Here is a 15,484-nt window from a genome sequence, read left to right on the forward strand (position 1 = left end):
TGAAAAGCACTGCTGCTCCTGTAGAAGAGTTACAGGTTCAATTCCCAGCACACAAGGTGGTTTACAATCATCCAGTTCCAGGGCATCCAACACCCTCTTCCAAACTCTGAGGGCATTGCATACACACGTAAAATAAATCTAAGAAAGTATTAAAAATAAGACCCAATCAGGTAATCCTGAAATGTAAGACCAATAGTCCCAGCACTTTGGACAAGGGGCAATCAACCTGCACATATGCAGCAAGGCTAATATGTAACCTATAAACTCGACACAGTGAGACATTAAAAAGAACAATAGTACAATGGAATAATCGTGGCAACCATCTAACTAAAACACGAGTTGCTCATTTATGAAAATTTTATTTTATTTAGTATTTTTGCACCACAGACAACAGCAAGTAACTCAAACTAGAGAGATAAAAAAAAAATCACGGCTAAAGGTGGAACTATAATGGATCCAGCCAGATTTCACTAGGAACACTCTGACCAGTCTTCTGATCAGTTGGTAGGTTTTTTTTGTTTTTGTTTTTTAAACCAATGGAGGGTAAGACACATGGAGCAAGGGTCTAGGGAATAGGGAGCAGGGCTCAGGGAAGTACTTCCTTGAGAGGAGCTAGTCCCCAGCTCTTTAAGGAACTCTGTTTTGGGGTTCAAGGTCATAGCAACTGAGCTTTTCTTTCCCAAGTAATAACCTCTCGGGAAAATTTTCCTCAGGAAGGGGAAGGGATGATGCTCTCATTCCCCTTCCATAGGCCTGAACTTCAAGGTTCCCATCTGTGAAGTGAGACAGGGAAGTGACTCATCTTTATTCTCCTTCCGAAGAGACTTGATTCAGAAGCTTCCATTCCCTCCAGCTGGCCTCACTGTGCCCTCTCACAGCTACTCCACAGCGTGCTTTTCTCTGGGGGCAGCTTGCTAACTGCGTGGGCTTCTTCACACCCAAGCTGAAGCCTAAGATGTAAAGGCTGAGCTCATGCCTGCAAACTCAGGTATCATCCCGAGTCAATTAGATTTTGGGAAAACCCAAACTGGTCCTGTGAGACGGAAGCTAAGAATCAGGACTCCTAACCACGACAGCAGTCACACTGGAAGCACGCTACCCTCCTTCCACAAGCACAAGACACAAGGCTTTAGCTTTGATTTGTTTTCTTCTACTTCTGTGCCAAACATTTAAAATCTCAAGCTCGGGTTTTCTCCCTTGCTACCACTAATGTCTGTGGCTGGAATGGCCACTCCTCTTACCTACCACAGACCGTATCATGCGGCAGAGCTAGTAGTCCACAATAAGCTGACTGGACTCATGCATGTTCCTCCCTTTTCAATACATGTCCCAGGAAAGCATGCTCTTAGCCCCAGGATAACTTGTGCAAAGGTCAGACTAGAACGCGGGTATTTTGTTTCTATCAGAGGAACGACATGAAGGAGAAGGTGATTGAATATCAGAGGCGCTGGCTGGACCAAGGACAACAGAGCTGACTGCAATGTTTGGGGTGAGTTTGGGAGCTCAGAAAAGGGGAGTGGGGCTTTGGCTTGCCTTTGTCTTTTTAACCTAACATGTACTGTGATAACAGCATATTTGTGACCCTATTGTTGCCTATCTCCCAACTCCTCTTCTGTAAGACCTTACAATTATTACACAGTCACAAATGGTAAGGCTGTTTGTGACTGTGCCAACTGACACACTTTCTAGGAAGGTAGTCTAAATTTGGCAAGAGATTACTATACTTGAATAGACCACATGTGAAGAAATGCCATTTACATGTATTACAAAGCAAATAAAAACTGACTAGGAGTGAGTTAAGATCCACAAACAGACAGAGCTAGTGGATGAAATGAAGAACTCGGGAAACACAACGGCGGCTGACTATTATAGGTGAGAACTGTGTAGAAGCCAGGAAATGACTAGCTGGGCAAGCTGCTTTGGGACACCTACACAGATGTTCTATTTCTATACTTTCTGCGACATGTCACCATAACACAACTGCATTTTTGTTAGCTGGTTTTTATTTTTCTTGTTGTTGATGGCTTTTAGGTTTAAGAGAAATGTTGCAAAGTTTCCAAAGAAGTGATTTGGCTTGTCAGTTTCATCTCATGCCATGAGCAATAATGTGAGCTTCCATCTCTTTTACTATTAAAAAACAAACAAACAAACAAACAAACACAAAACAGAATGCTCCGAAACAAGAAATAAGTGTTAATCTTCAGGAAGAGTTTATATTTAATGTGCCCCCCTTCATTCAGAGACAAATGTAGCAAGTCACAGAAATTAAGTGATTTAGTAAAGATTAAAAGGGAGATTACTAGAAATTTGGTTTACTACTCTGTATCAGAGGATCTCTTAAAAGAGCCACACAGTAAGCCCCCTGCATATGTATGGCTTCTCTTCTTGAAAGTCAAAGTTACGGGGTGGCTCGTGCACTCGAGACTCTCCGAGGCTACTCAACAGTCATCAGTGGCAATGTGGGGAGTGAGAGCAGCTGTCAGTGAACAAAGTCCTGAACCGGAATGCTATCAGCAGTGGGCTGAGGGAAACAGACAGCGGCTCACGTCAGTTTCTAGGTCAAGCATTCTGGAGATGTGACAGTTTAGTTCAAATTAAAACAATGGTTTATCTATTTGAATCATTTTTTTAAATTGAAATAAACTAGAAATTTATCTATAACTTTATGAAAACAGTTGATGTGCAATTAGGGTGCCACCTAGTGGACATTTGGGTAACCTAAATAATGGCTGAGTAGTTAAAAAGTTTCCTTTATAGAAGTTTCTTTATTCATTTATTAAAAAGAAGTAAAACCTAAAGGCTGAAGAAACTGTTTTATTCTCTCTCACTTCAAATGAAAATATTTTTACTATGACTAAGGAATATTAAGTCTATTAACTGCTGCCCTGTAAAAATAGTGACTTAAAAATTGATATTATCTTTGAAATGTGAGAAATATTTGTAAATTAAATATCTATTAAGGATTAATATCTAGAAGTTAAGGAAAGTTCCTACAACTCAGCAACAACCAAAAAAAATCTACGCAATTAAAAATGGACAAAGAATTTGCACAAGCTCAAAAAACTAATTAGGGAAATAGAAGAGAAAATCACAATGTGATACAACTGCTTGCTCATTAATGATGGCTATCATTAAAATAATAAAAGAAACTAGTAACTGGTGAGTGTTGGTAAGAATGTAGAGGAAGATGAAGACTCATATTAGTGGAACATAAAAATGATACAGTTGCTATGGAGATATTAGACTAATTTCTTGGGAAATAAATTACTTAATTAGGAAATAAATTACATAATTACTGTATGATCCAGTAGTTCTATTTCTGGACCTGAAAAGAACTGAAAGTAGGAACTCGGAAGTCAACTGAGCTCAAAGTAGGGGGCCAAGGAAGGAAGCTGCTGAAGCACCCACTGGCAGATGAGCAAAACCGATGCAGTCACACAACAGCGTGAGATGCACACGGACATATGAATGTGCACACGGCACATCATGAATCATCAACAAACTATGTAAAGTAAAATAAGCTTGTCAGAAAAACAATATTGCATGATTCCATTTGTCAGAGAAACCCAGAACAGTTACCTTCATGACGAGGAAATGCGAATTTACTGGCTATGTTTGTGGGGATTCAGTTCGGGGAAATGGAGAAGTTCTAGCCAGTTGCGGTAACAGCTGCACAGCAATGTGAATGCTCACAGTACTCTGAATACACAATACATACTACACTGCCAAGTGGGCAAAAGAGTAAATTTCAATTGTGAGATTGGAAAGATACTTGTCAGTAGGAAGTATGATTTTTCTAAAGCATGCCTTTTTCTAAATTTGTGTACATGCCTGTGTGAGGTGTGTGCACACGTGTACAGAGGCCAGAGGCTGATGCTGGGTGTCATCTTCTACCCAAAGCTGCTGCTGAAGGAAATATGTCTTTGTTCCCTTACAGCTGTTATATAGCCCTTACCTGCTTTCCTCAGTGTTTTCTAGCTCACTTTTGTCATCAGTTCCTAAGACACACAACTCAAAGAGTGGACTGCTCTTGGTAGCTCCTGAGGTGCCCTCAGAGGGGAAATGTCTTGTAACTAACAATGGACACAGTGTGTGTGGGGTTGGGGTCCGCTTTCCTTTGAGTCTGAGCCAGATGAGAGAAATATACTTATTTTTTATGCAAATGCCCAGCCTAGTGCACTATGGGAATGGATGTTAAGGTGTTCAGCAGCAGCAGCCTCAGCAGCAGGAGCGTGCCTACACAAGTAACACCTGGAGATGCCATACACAGGAGAACGTGATACTCTTGAAAAGAATTGCTGCTTCCAGCAAGTGTACTTTGCAGTGAGTTACTTATGGAGTTCCTCCGAGGATCCACAAAAGGCATGGTTCATCAACCAAGAGTAACAGAGTCGTTCTGTTACAGTAAGTCCTTCCCAATGCCTTTCTTTTCCAAATGCTCTCTGTGCTCCTGCGTCTTATAGAAAGTTAAATGCTCAAAATGTACCTTTCAGACTTCTCCATGAGGCTTGTAGTGTAGCCTGGTAAAATGAGGATGAGAATAGGCAGTGACAAAGTGCCCAAAAGTGGAGGAACAATTTCTATGTATAAGTGGTCTATTTTCATTTCTATTTTAGCCTAGCCTAACACTTAATCAAGATAGTTGGATCTTGAAGTCATAGAGCCCACCCACTACCATCTGTCCCTCTTGCATGGGACCCTGGAGAGAATCCCTGCATGTGGGGAAGTCATTGAGTTTTAATGCTTTGAAAATGGAGTTTTTATGCTTGGGCTCTGGATAAATAGCAAACTTTTAAAGGAGACTATGTTTTTTTCTTCCTGGATCAGGAATTGTCATCATCACACTATAATAGTCACTTATGTAACATAATCAATGATATGCCACTGACTGTGTATCCTGAGTATTTCATGTGTTTAGAGTTTCAGAGTGAACCTTTACTATAACCCAAACACAGCTGAATACACAGACCTAAGCAGTAGATGGTAGCTGACCTGGGGTTTTCCATTCATAAAGTAACTACTGCCTATAACGGCCCATTTAGAATTTGAGGCACTTTTTCTTCATGGTTAATGGAAAATGAACACTGAATAATTAAGGAAAGCCCTAAGATTTTAAGGCTCAAACTTCTCTACTGTGAGGCAGCCCATGCTAAGAGATCCATATAGATGCTTCCGTGCCTGGATCATGCATGGCAAATGCTCAACCAACAGAAAGCCCTGGGGTCTTCTCATGCTTCTCATGTTCAACTCAATAACAGCAAAGTCTTCCCTTGGCCTGCTAATGAGCGATAGGCTGTGGAAGGCACACTGGGCTTGGAACCAATCGGCAGCCACAGAGCCGGAGGCTCTCCTCTCCTGCCACTAGCTGCCTCACACCTCTAGTTCTCTGTAACACAGCCACCGGTCAACGCAGATGGCCCTTAAACCAGCAGAGTATGCTTTCTGTGAGGACTCCCTATTCTCAGCAATGTTTTCTGAAGAAGCTGATCAACAGACTTGCAGGCTAAGAACTTGTTCTACGGGTTCTCTTCAGTGCCCTTTTAAGCTACTTTGACAGACTTAGGCCAAATGATCATCCTAAGGCCAGCATTTTTAGTGAACAGCTGGTCTTAGATTAGTTCAGGTGGAAAACTTGGTGTTGGCATCATAAAGACTTTTTGCAAAACCTTCTTAATTGGTCTAGTGAAGCTGAGTGGAGTTTCTGGCTGGATGGCAAACCTGCAAAGAAAATACCAGCCATGGGTGCCTCCTTCCTGCTAGTAATGTGTCCAAGACCCATGCTCCAGGGAGGAGCCAACCTTCTGCTCCCTGAGTTTTGTTGGACCAGCACCCAGACCAAACAGTTCATCTCCGTACGTGCCAAACATGTTAGAAACAGTGGGATGTAGGTCATGTGCTCGAGAGAGGAAACTCCGACAGCTAACTCCACTCAGCGTTTGAGTACATACGTTCTAGGTGGGAAGTCCAGAAAGTGTCTGATCCCTTCCCTACTGAAAAAGAACACAGGGTGTAAGAACTCCAGGAAGAACTATCCTTGTCAGAATAAGACAGACAGAAAGGGTCCTGCCTAATGGGGACAGTGTGTCTGTGTAATAAAACACCAACAAGTGCCTGTTTTTGCTCATAAAGATGCACACTACTGAAGGAGACTGAGCAGTCACAGCACACGTTAAGACATTTCATGGTAGTTTTAGAATCTGACATATGGTCTGAATATTAAGAACTTAAAATTAACCTGAGTGCTTAAAGTTTCTGTACGAATTTATAAACAAGGATTAGCTTTAGAAATTAGCTTCAGCTTTTTAAGAAAAGAAAAAAAATTCACTGGTTGGATGAAGAGAGAGCATCTAATGGCAGGGACTCATTTATTGGCTAACAGTGAAAAGGATGATTTTATCCAGTTATACAGTAGCCACTCATTTTGTGCCCAACACCTTGAGGGTTTGTGGAAGGGCAGGCAAAGGTGTCACTTCCCACTGCAAGGTCTCCAAACACAATCCCAGGCAAAACTGAGACAGGAATCAGTCAAGTTCAGTAAAACCTGACTTGGGCTTGTTGAGGACCCTAGTCACTGTTTTGTCCCCTTCTCCCCCTCTGGAAGCAGGCTCTACGCCAGTGTCACCTGGCTTCTGAAATTCCAAACCGTGCATCTTTTAGCCAGAGGCTCCAACATTTCAAGCTTTTCTCTTGGTCTGACAATTTTAAAGCAAGGCCTTGAGCAGCACTCCACACTCCCCTGCCCTTGTGGGAAACAAACTAGCAGCACAGGGGCCTCTGGCCACTTTCCTGCACGGTGATTAAAACTGAACAAAGGAAAAGGGTTACTCATGTCTGTGTCTCTGCAGAATGACTTACAGGACACTGGCATTTTAATCACCAAACAGCTAAAACAGGCCATCTCAAAGTCAGCTCTTCGTACTGTGGGTGTGGGGTGGGCATGTGAAGGCATCACCCCAGCTATGAGAGGTGGAGGAGGCACAGGCGGGCATTATGTTGGAGGCCCTTGGCTCTACGCTGCCCTTTGTCAGCAAACTATGGGATGTGGAGGTAGTGAGAAAATGGCAGAAATGGAGTGTTTATTAAGCTACTAGTCAGGACTGCAATGGCTCAATGACAATTTCTGAATGTTTTCACTGGGCATACCAGCCCAGAACCATAGGGGAAGCAAGGCACAGATCAGTTGCAAACTACAGCATGTATTAACATAGTGTACATTAATCAGAAGGAACACAGTTAATGCAATTTTAAAGGCTAAGTTGAACAGAGAATGAATGATGCCCTTGTAACTGCACAAGGCTGTGTATTCCCACTTCCTCCCATTATCTGAAACAGGACAGTAAATTACCTTCCCTCTGACCCTTGAGCACCACCTGCTGCTGACAGACACCCACACCCATACATATACCCACACTGTATAGTGGAGCTTGCATGGTGGTGTATGTCTATATTCTTGGCCCTTGGGAGGTAGTGGTGGGATTGGAAATTCACTCAAGGGCATTCTTGACTACGTATGAATTTGAGGTTAGCCTAGGCTGCATGAGACCCTGTCTTAACCAACTAACCCGTCAACTTGCCTGTCCCAAAGTAGAAACAGAAGTTTCAAAACAGAAATTCTTCTAATAGTCTCTGGTACTTGCGACTTGGTTGCAGTTAGGTCTACTCCATTTCACATTCTTACAAATGCTGATCATGATTTAATACCTAGAACTCACAATCCCAAAAGGCTCCCCAACTCACTCAATGTGTTAAGACCTACATTTTGAAAATCAGTACAGGCTGTGGTAGTTTCAGTAAGAATGACCTCCTCCCCGCCCCACCCCAATAAGCACATACAGTTGGCTACTTAGCCACCAGGGAGAAGAACTGTTTGGGAGGAGTATGACATACAACCCTCTGGAGGAAGCGCGTCACTGGGGTATTTGTTTATTCATTTATTTATATGTGGATAGCTGTACTGCCTGCATATGTCTGTGCACCACATATTTGCAGTGTCCTTGGAGGCCAGAAGAAGGCACTGAATTCCCTGAGATTAGAGTCACAGACAATCAAATTTGTGAGCAACCATGGATGCTTGAAACTGAGTCTTCTAGAAAGCAGTCAGCGTTCTTATCTGCTGACCCATCTCTCCAACCTCCATTCTTATTTTTATTTTATTTTACTTTTTGTTGAAACAGGGTTTCACTGTAGCTTTGAAGTCTGTCCTATCACTTTGTAAGCCAGGCTGGCCTCAAACTCACAGAGATTTACCTGCCTCTGCCTCCAGAGTGCTGGGATTAATGGGCCACCACCACCCAGCCAGCCTCATTATTTTTAAGGTGTCTCAGTTTTGAAGACATTTCAATATATTGACAGAAAAATGTTTTCTAATGTGACTAAGTTTCGACTAGACATCTGTATTAATTTCCACATTCATGTACATCTCCATCTTTTCTTGTTGAAAACAATTAGAAAAATCTCAAAAACGCCTTAAAGGGTTCTTTTTGTTTAATATTTTAATTGATAATCTAAAAAACATTTCATTTAAAAATTTTCAATCATACAGTTAATTTCTACAGTATATTTTCATGGGGAATTATACAAATGTAGATGTGTAAAATGAAAAGCATAAAATCAAAATTAACCAAACTCCAGATACTCAAGAGATAATCCCTGCTAATAAATTCAATTAAATCTTTAGCTGCTTATGTACATCGATAATAGAGATCATGTGTATCATTCTATATAACAAACGCCTGCAATCAGGGTTGAGCATCCTCCTGCTTAGGAGATGATAGGGAAAAATTACAAAATACCTCAGGTGTCCTTGAGAAATAAATCATCAGAACTTAAAACTACTGGGGCTTTATCAGAGCCTAATCAGCCTGGGGTGGAGAATGAAAAACCCGCTTCAACCAGCTCTAGCCTTTCATGTGGACAGAGAGTGCTGTTATGTGTTATTTATTGAAGGGAATGCAGTATGAGAATCGTCTTGCTAGGTAATTTCTGTGTTGTGTGAACATCGCCATGTACTTACACGAACCTAGATAGTATAGTCTATCACAAACCCGTGCTGTGGGGTGCAGCACAGCTCTGAGACAGTATACTCCAGCATGCAGCTGTAACACCATGGTAACTATTTGTCCACCAGGTGACAAGAACTTTTCAGCACCTTTAACAACAGTATGGGAAAATGGGGTGTGCATGTGTGTGTGCGCGCACGTGCACAGAAGTATAACCAAATGTATATCCTAGACTGTTAAGATCCAATGAACATAAGAGACATTATGAACTGTTGGGGAAAGTCCTGTGTTTGCCCACTATTGTCTCTGAATGTAATAAGGACCCAGGTCTAGGGGAGGAATTTTAACACCCCAAAGAATTTTGCTTCCATGCTCTTAGTAATGACAACTCTTCTGTTCTTTCTCTGTGTCTGTGTTGCAAACTCAGAGTGGGTATATCGGCCAGGACAATAATCCTTATCATAATGTACAGGTAATAGCTTAGCAGGTTTTGAAGAGATATGAATGCAACTGTATTAAAAATGTCTACTCTTTTTATTATCAACTCTCAATTCCAGACTTAGCCTGAAGGACAAATGTTTATGAGAACCAATGCGGGAAAATCCATCTTGATCAAAGGAAGGGCCTGGGTGATGGGGGATTCCCCTCTGTACGGTATAAATATATTTTATTATCACTAGTTAATAAAGAAGCTGCTTTAGCCTATGGCAGGGCAGAATATAGGCAGATGGGAAAACTAAACTGAATACAATAAGAAAGAAGGCAGAGCCAGGGAGGCATCATGTAGCTGCCAAAAGAGAAAGATGTCAGAACATTACCAGTAGGCCACAGTCTCGTGGTGATACACAGATTAATAGAAATGGGATAATTTAAAATGTAAGAGCTTGTTAGGAATACACCTGAGCCAATGACCAGTGCTGTAATTAATATAGTTTCTGTGTGATTATTTGGGTCCTAGCGGCCAGGAATTGAAAGGACAGTCTCCACTTATACCTGGGTTGGGTATGGGGTGAATAACTTGATACTAAAAACAAAGCAACACAAAAAACCCGAATGAAAAAATGTAAAATAACTCAGAAACAATCAGTACACATTAGGAAGAAATGTGGAGCCGGGCAGTGGTGGCACACGTCTTTAATCCCAGCACTTGGGAGGCAGAAACAGGCGGTTCTCTTGAGTTTGAGGCCAGTCTGGTCTATAAAGAGCTAGTTCCAGGACAGCCAGGGCTGTTATACAGAGAAACGCTGTCTTCAAAAATTAAAAAAAAAAGAAGAAGAAGAAGAAGAAGAAGAGGAAGAGGAGGAGGAGGAGGAGGAGGAGGAGGAGGAGGAGGAGGAGGAGGAGGAGGAGGAAGAAGAGGAAGAAGAAGAAGAAGAAGAAGAAGGAAGAAGAAGAAGAAGAAGAAGGAAGAAGAAGAAGAAGAAGAAGAAGAAGAAGAAGAAGAAGAAGAAGAAGAAGAAGAAGAAGAAGAAGAAGAAGAAGAAGAAGAAGAAGAAGAAGAAGAGGAAGAAAAAGAGGAAGAAAAAGAGGAAGAAGTGTGAATGCTCAGCCATGGACCAGAAAGCTAGAGAAATAAAAAACAGAGGCGAGTTTGAACACACAATGATACACACCGGCTATTTCCCTGTTCTGGGCTTTCAGCGGCTCTGAAACAATGTGTCCATGAAAGGATTTACGACAGGATAGTTGGCTGCAAGCTGGTATGTTACCACAGGGGAAATACAAGAGAAAAGAGAAGTTGGAAATCAGTGCAGCACTACAACCTTGGTTTGCCTAGTTCCTGCTTATTTCCTTATTTGGAGACAAAGGAGAAAAACATTCACTCCCCAAACAATAGGAAAGCTGAGAATCCCCACAGACAAAAGTTGATCTGTGTAAAGAGATCAGAGACTAATACATAGTGTCTGCAAATAACTAAAACACAAGCAAAGGGAATAATCTGGAACATTTCTCTTGTGTGTCTCTGTGTACTTGTGCATTTGGGAGCTAGGTGTCATTCCTTAGGTGCCGGCTACCTTTGGGGGTGAGGTGGGGATAGGTTCTCTCACAGGCCTGGAGCTAGCCAAACAGCCTTAGCTGATTTGGCTAGCCCCAGGGATGTGCCTGTACCCACCTTCCCAGAATTGGGATTGTAAGCATGTGCCACCATGACCATCCTTTTATGTGGGTTCTGGGAGCATGAACTTCACGTACTTTGCTGAACAAATCAGCTTCAGAGTTTCTACAAAATGTCTTAGTTGTCCTGCTTGGAGTCTACAGTGAATTTTCCACGGCTCCACAGGACAGAAAGAGAGGCCATCAGAATTCACTTCCAGACTTCTCTCACAAATATATACCAAGGCAGGCACAGTTAAGTCTGTTTGGAAGTAAAGCTATGAACATCACACTTTAAAACCAAGAGCAAACTGCAGGAAGTTTTTTCTTGTTCTATCTCACCCACACCAAGACGTTTCAGAAACTAGAATTCTGTAGCTCTGAATTACCTTAATGGTTTAAGAAGTTGGAAACAACGACATCTGAATGTTCTACTACAACCGAAAATCAAACAGATCACTCTAATAAGAACAAGCTGCTGGGACTGTGCGCCAATTAGGGGTGCTGGTTATGCACAGTGTGCTCTTGCTTTGCTTGAGGATCAGCTCCAGTGCTATTATCAGGCTTGCTGAAGGCCCGAGAGAAAGTTCCAGAATGAGTGTGACTTACTGAGTTCTAACGGGGAGACTTCTGTAAGTTTGAAAAGGTCATCTGGGAAAAGGGCATTTTAACTGAGAAAATGCCTTCATCAGATTGGTCTGTAGGCACTGATGTGGGAGGGCACAGCCCATTGTGGGTGATGCCGTTCCTAGGATGGTGGTTTTCAGCGGTACAAGGGAGCAATCTGAGCAAGCCCTGGAGAACAAGTCAGTAAGCAACACATCTCCAGGGTCTCTGCTTCAGCTCCTGCCTCCACAGTTCTGCCCCAACTTCCTTTCATGATAGATGAAAAACTGTAACATGGAATAAACCCTTTCCTCCCCAGGTTGACATTGGCCATGGTGTTTGTCACAGCAACAGAAAGCAAACTAGAACACAGCTTTACTATTTTAATCTGCGGTATAACATATCAGCTTATGAACTAAAGGACTCAGGCCAGGCTTTTTGCAATGAATACCAACTTACTGAATGACAAATTACTGGTAGAAATCTGAAAATGTCTGATTAAAAAAAATGCCATTGAACTAATACATTTTTATGCCAACCACCCAACAGATCAGATTTCTATAGTAACATCAGATGAAATTTGTAATGACCAGATAAACAAAGAACGGGGCTGTTGTACTAGACTTAGCTGACAAGTCATTTAGAGAATTGACTTCCTTGCTGTTCTGCTAATTTTAAAATGGCAAATTGATTGCCATTAAATCACAACATGTAATTCCTTGTAGATACAACATATTGAATGGGAATAATATGTGTACTGGTAGACGTATTTTACCCTTGCTAGTATGTAAGTATAGGCATGAAATTTTATGTATTTTTTTCATCTTCTGTATAGGTGACACAAGTAAAATTTATTTCAGTGGGTAGCAAACTGAATATAAGAAATGGAGAGCTATATAGCAAAAGTCTTATTACCTTTGGTTGATATGCTTTATTCCGGTTTAAAAAAAAAAGTATGTGTATTTTTTTTTAAATCTTCTCTCCAGGGAAAAATTGTAACTGTTTGGAGATGCTGATACCCACAACATAGTACTGAAACCATAGGCATGCCACAAGATGTCTAAAGTAAGCAATATATTCAAACTATAGTCTCCAAGAATTAAGGAACAACAAATGGGCATGGGTACAGATTAAGAAAGAGAACCAGAGAGATGTAATAGTAAACATTCCAAAGGCAAATGCCCCACTTAAATTTTATAACAAAATTAGCAATACTCTACCATGCCTGTAGGCACTTTGCATTTGAGCTCAGGGAACCAGCGGCTGGTTATCTGGCCTTAGCTCATTGACAGATGCAAACCCCTGCATACTGGGTATGAACTATAATGAGAATATTAAGACTTGCAAAAAATAAGCTATCTTAAAAAGATCAAGAAGCCAGGAATTCTTATCTATGGAAAAGGATGTGTGTTGAAAGTGAATCTTGACATACCAGATCTCAGTTTAACCAGTGGATGGGGATTTCTCACTTCCTTCTCTTTGTTTTCTCCTTTTATTTACTTAATGTCACCGGTCTCTCTGTCTGCAAGCTCTGACAGTATTAATGGCATCTCCATTCAGACACACATGCTGTGAATGTTAGCTCTAAGGCTGTTTCCTGTACCCCTTAATTATCCTCCATAGTCAGCTCTGATTCAGCACACCTCTACTACTCTCAGAGTCCGCATTTCCACCTGTTACCTTTCCCTGCAGCAGAGAGAAGCCCAATACAGAGCTAGCTCTCCAGACAGGAGTGTGAAGAACAGTTCCTGAGTCACCCCCTGCTTAGTAGAGTTACACAACAGCCCAAATAGCACACAGCAGCAGAGAGGCCACATCACCAAGACACTGCATGACTTCACAATGAACTGATTTTGAACACAGCTACAAAGTTACTCACATCTGCCAAGTGAAGGTTTTGCATGCCCACCCATGGAGCAAACAATGTTTTAACAAAATGAAAGCAAAACAAAACAGGTTGACTCACTCAACACTCTCAGCTCTATGCTGCAAGAAAGGCTATGAAAGGATCTTGTGATTAACCTAGGGCTTTCCATAATAATTTTATTTTCAGATCCTCTGCACAGTGCTAAAAGTATCAAACAGGTTCTAATTAGATCTGAGCACACAGACCTGCTTGCATTCCTGACAGAAAAGCTTGCCATAGGTTGGTTTTACAGGGTAACATCCAGATAGGTAAGACATCTCAGTGCATAGAAGTGCTACCTAAGAACCCAAGTTCCACCTCTAGAATCCACCCCACAGGTCCTGATATAGACATGTACACACAAAATAAATACACTGGTGTAATAAGAACTAAAAACAAACCAAAAAGAAAAAAAAAAGATCTTGAAATAGTGATAAAGAAAGTAATGACTTCAACTCAATCCATTGCCTACATCCTACTTCTTGCCATTTATTTCTATCAGGCACTAAAATGATGAATCACTCTCTGTCCAAAGAGCACTTACCTCATTGTCTGACTCCACAAGGACTTGATCATATTCGCTAAGCGCTACTAGAAACATGATCGAGGTGACATTTTCAAAGCAGTGTATCCATTTTCTTCTCTCTGACCTTTGGCCCCCTACATCGACCATTCTGTAAAGGTAACAATATTCATATTAATAACATAAAGAAAATATTAAAAGTACCAATATAATACTACTTACAAATTAGGGAAAATTCAACGCATTAAAGACAATGGCATCCAAGTCAATTAATGCTTATTGACTATTAATTGTCTGTTACCTGACAGAAATAAGACATGGTAGATAATAAATCACTGTGGTTACAGGAAGTTACTAGATATGAATGAAAATTGTAACTATGTAAAACTTTCTTGTCTGTGCCAAGTAAAACAGTTCTTTTATTAAATTACACACTTCAAAGGCAAACAGGATGTTTTTATGTTAAGATAAGTAACAAATAATAAATTTTGCTTTCATTTCTTAGATATCAGCAGAGTGAAGACCACCATGTATTACCAAGGATGCCAGGAAGGACCATGGATATATTTAAAGGATATAAGATGCCATACATTTCCACATAAGGAGGGTACGAAATATAAATATGATCTTGCCTATGCTTCCTTTTGTAGGATAAGAATTTGGAGCTTTTTCTTTCTTTCAATATTGGCAACAATTTAGGACAGGCAGCATGGAGCAATCAGCTTTGTGCACAAACCAACCTGCCTCCTTGCTGGATATTAAGTGTGGTGTAAGATATCAGAATGTTATGCAGTGCCTCACAGGGCATCATCTGAACCAGTTCCTGAGTCTGCTTCTCATGCATCCACTCTGCACTTGATTATCCTCAGACACCAGCATGGGCACCAAGAATGGAGTGGAAGTGTGTGTGTACATAATCAGCAGAGCCTGACAAACCCCTGGGGCTGACTCTTCCCTGCTGCACACCATCTGCTCAGAGAATGAGAAGGTCTGCTATGAAAGCGGAAGAGCAGTACTCCTGCCTGCTCATGATGTTTCCTAATTCTCACACGAAATCCAGAGGAAGAACTCAAAGAACTTCTGTTTCTGTGAGTGTGTGCACGTGTGTGCATGTGTGTGTGGACAGAGGGTGACTCTCAGGAGGCTTCCTCTACTTCTCTCCACCTTGTATTTTGAGACACGGTCTCTCAGTGAACCTGGAGCTCATCAACTGGCTATGGGCCTTGTTATCTTTGTGACTTCCGTTCTCTGAACCTTGGATTACAGGCATATGCCACCACAGCTGGATTTTTATGTGGGTCATGAAAACCCACAAGCAAAGAACCTTATTGACTGAGGCATCACCCCAGCCCAGAA

At 41.4% G+C, this 15,484-nt stretch overlaps 1 protein-coding gene across 1 annotated transcript in view; it reads right to left on the reverse strand.

Annotated features, from left to right (window-relative positions):
• The window catches only part of LOC125397392 (guanine nucleotide-binding protein G(q) subunit alpha), a 240,040-nt gene that overhangs the window by 32,048 nt on the left and 192,508 nt on the right, over positions 1 to 15,484 (reverse strand). The window contains exon 5 of the mRNA XM_085693677.2: positions 14,150 to 14,279. Within this exon, the coding sequence (XP_085549803.1) occupies positions 14,150 to 14,279 (130 nt within the window). The remainder of the gene's footprint in view (positions 1 to 14,149; positions 14,280 to 15,484) is intronic.

The sequence above is a fragment of the Myodes glareolus genome, chromosome 7, assembly GCF_982192425.1.
Source record: "Myodes glareolus chromosome 7, mMyoGla1.1, whole genome shotgun sequence".
NCBI classification, from domain to species: domain Eukaryota; kingdom Metazoa; phylum Chordata; class Mammalia; order Rodentia; family Cricetidae; genus Myodes; species Myodes glareolus.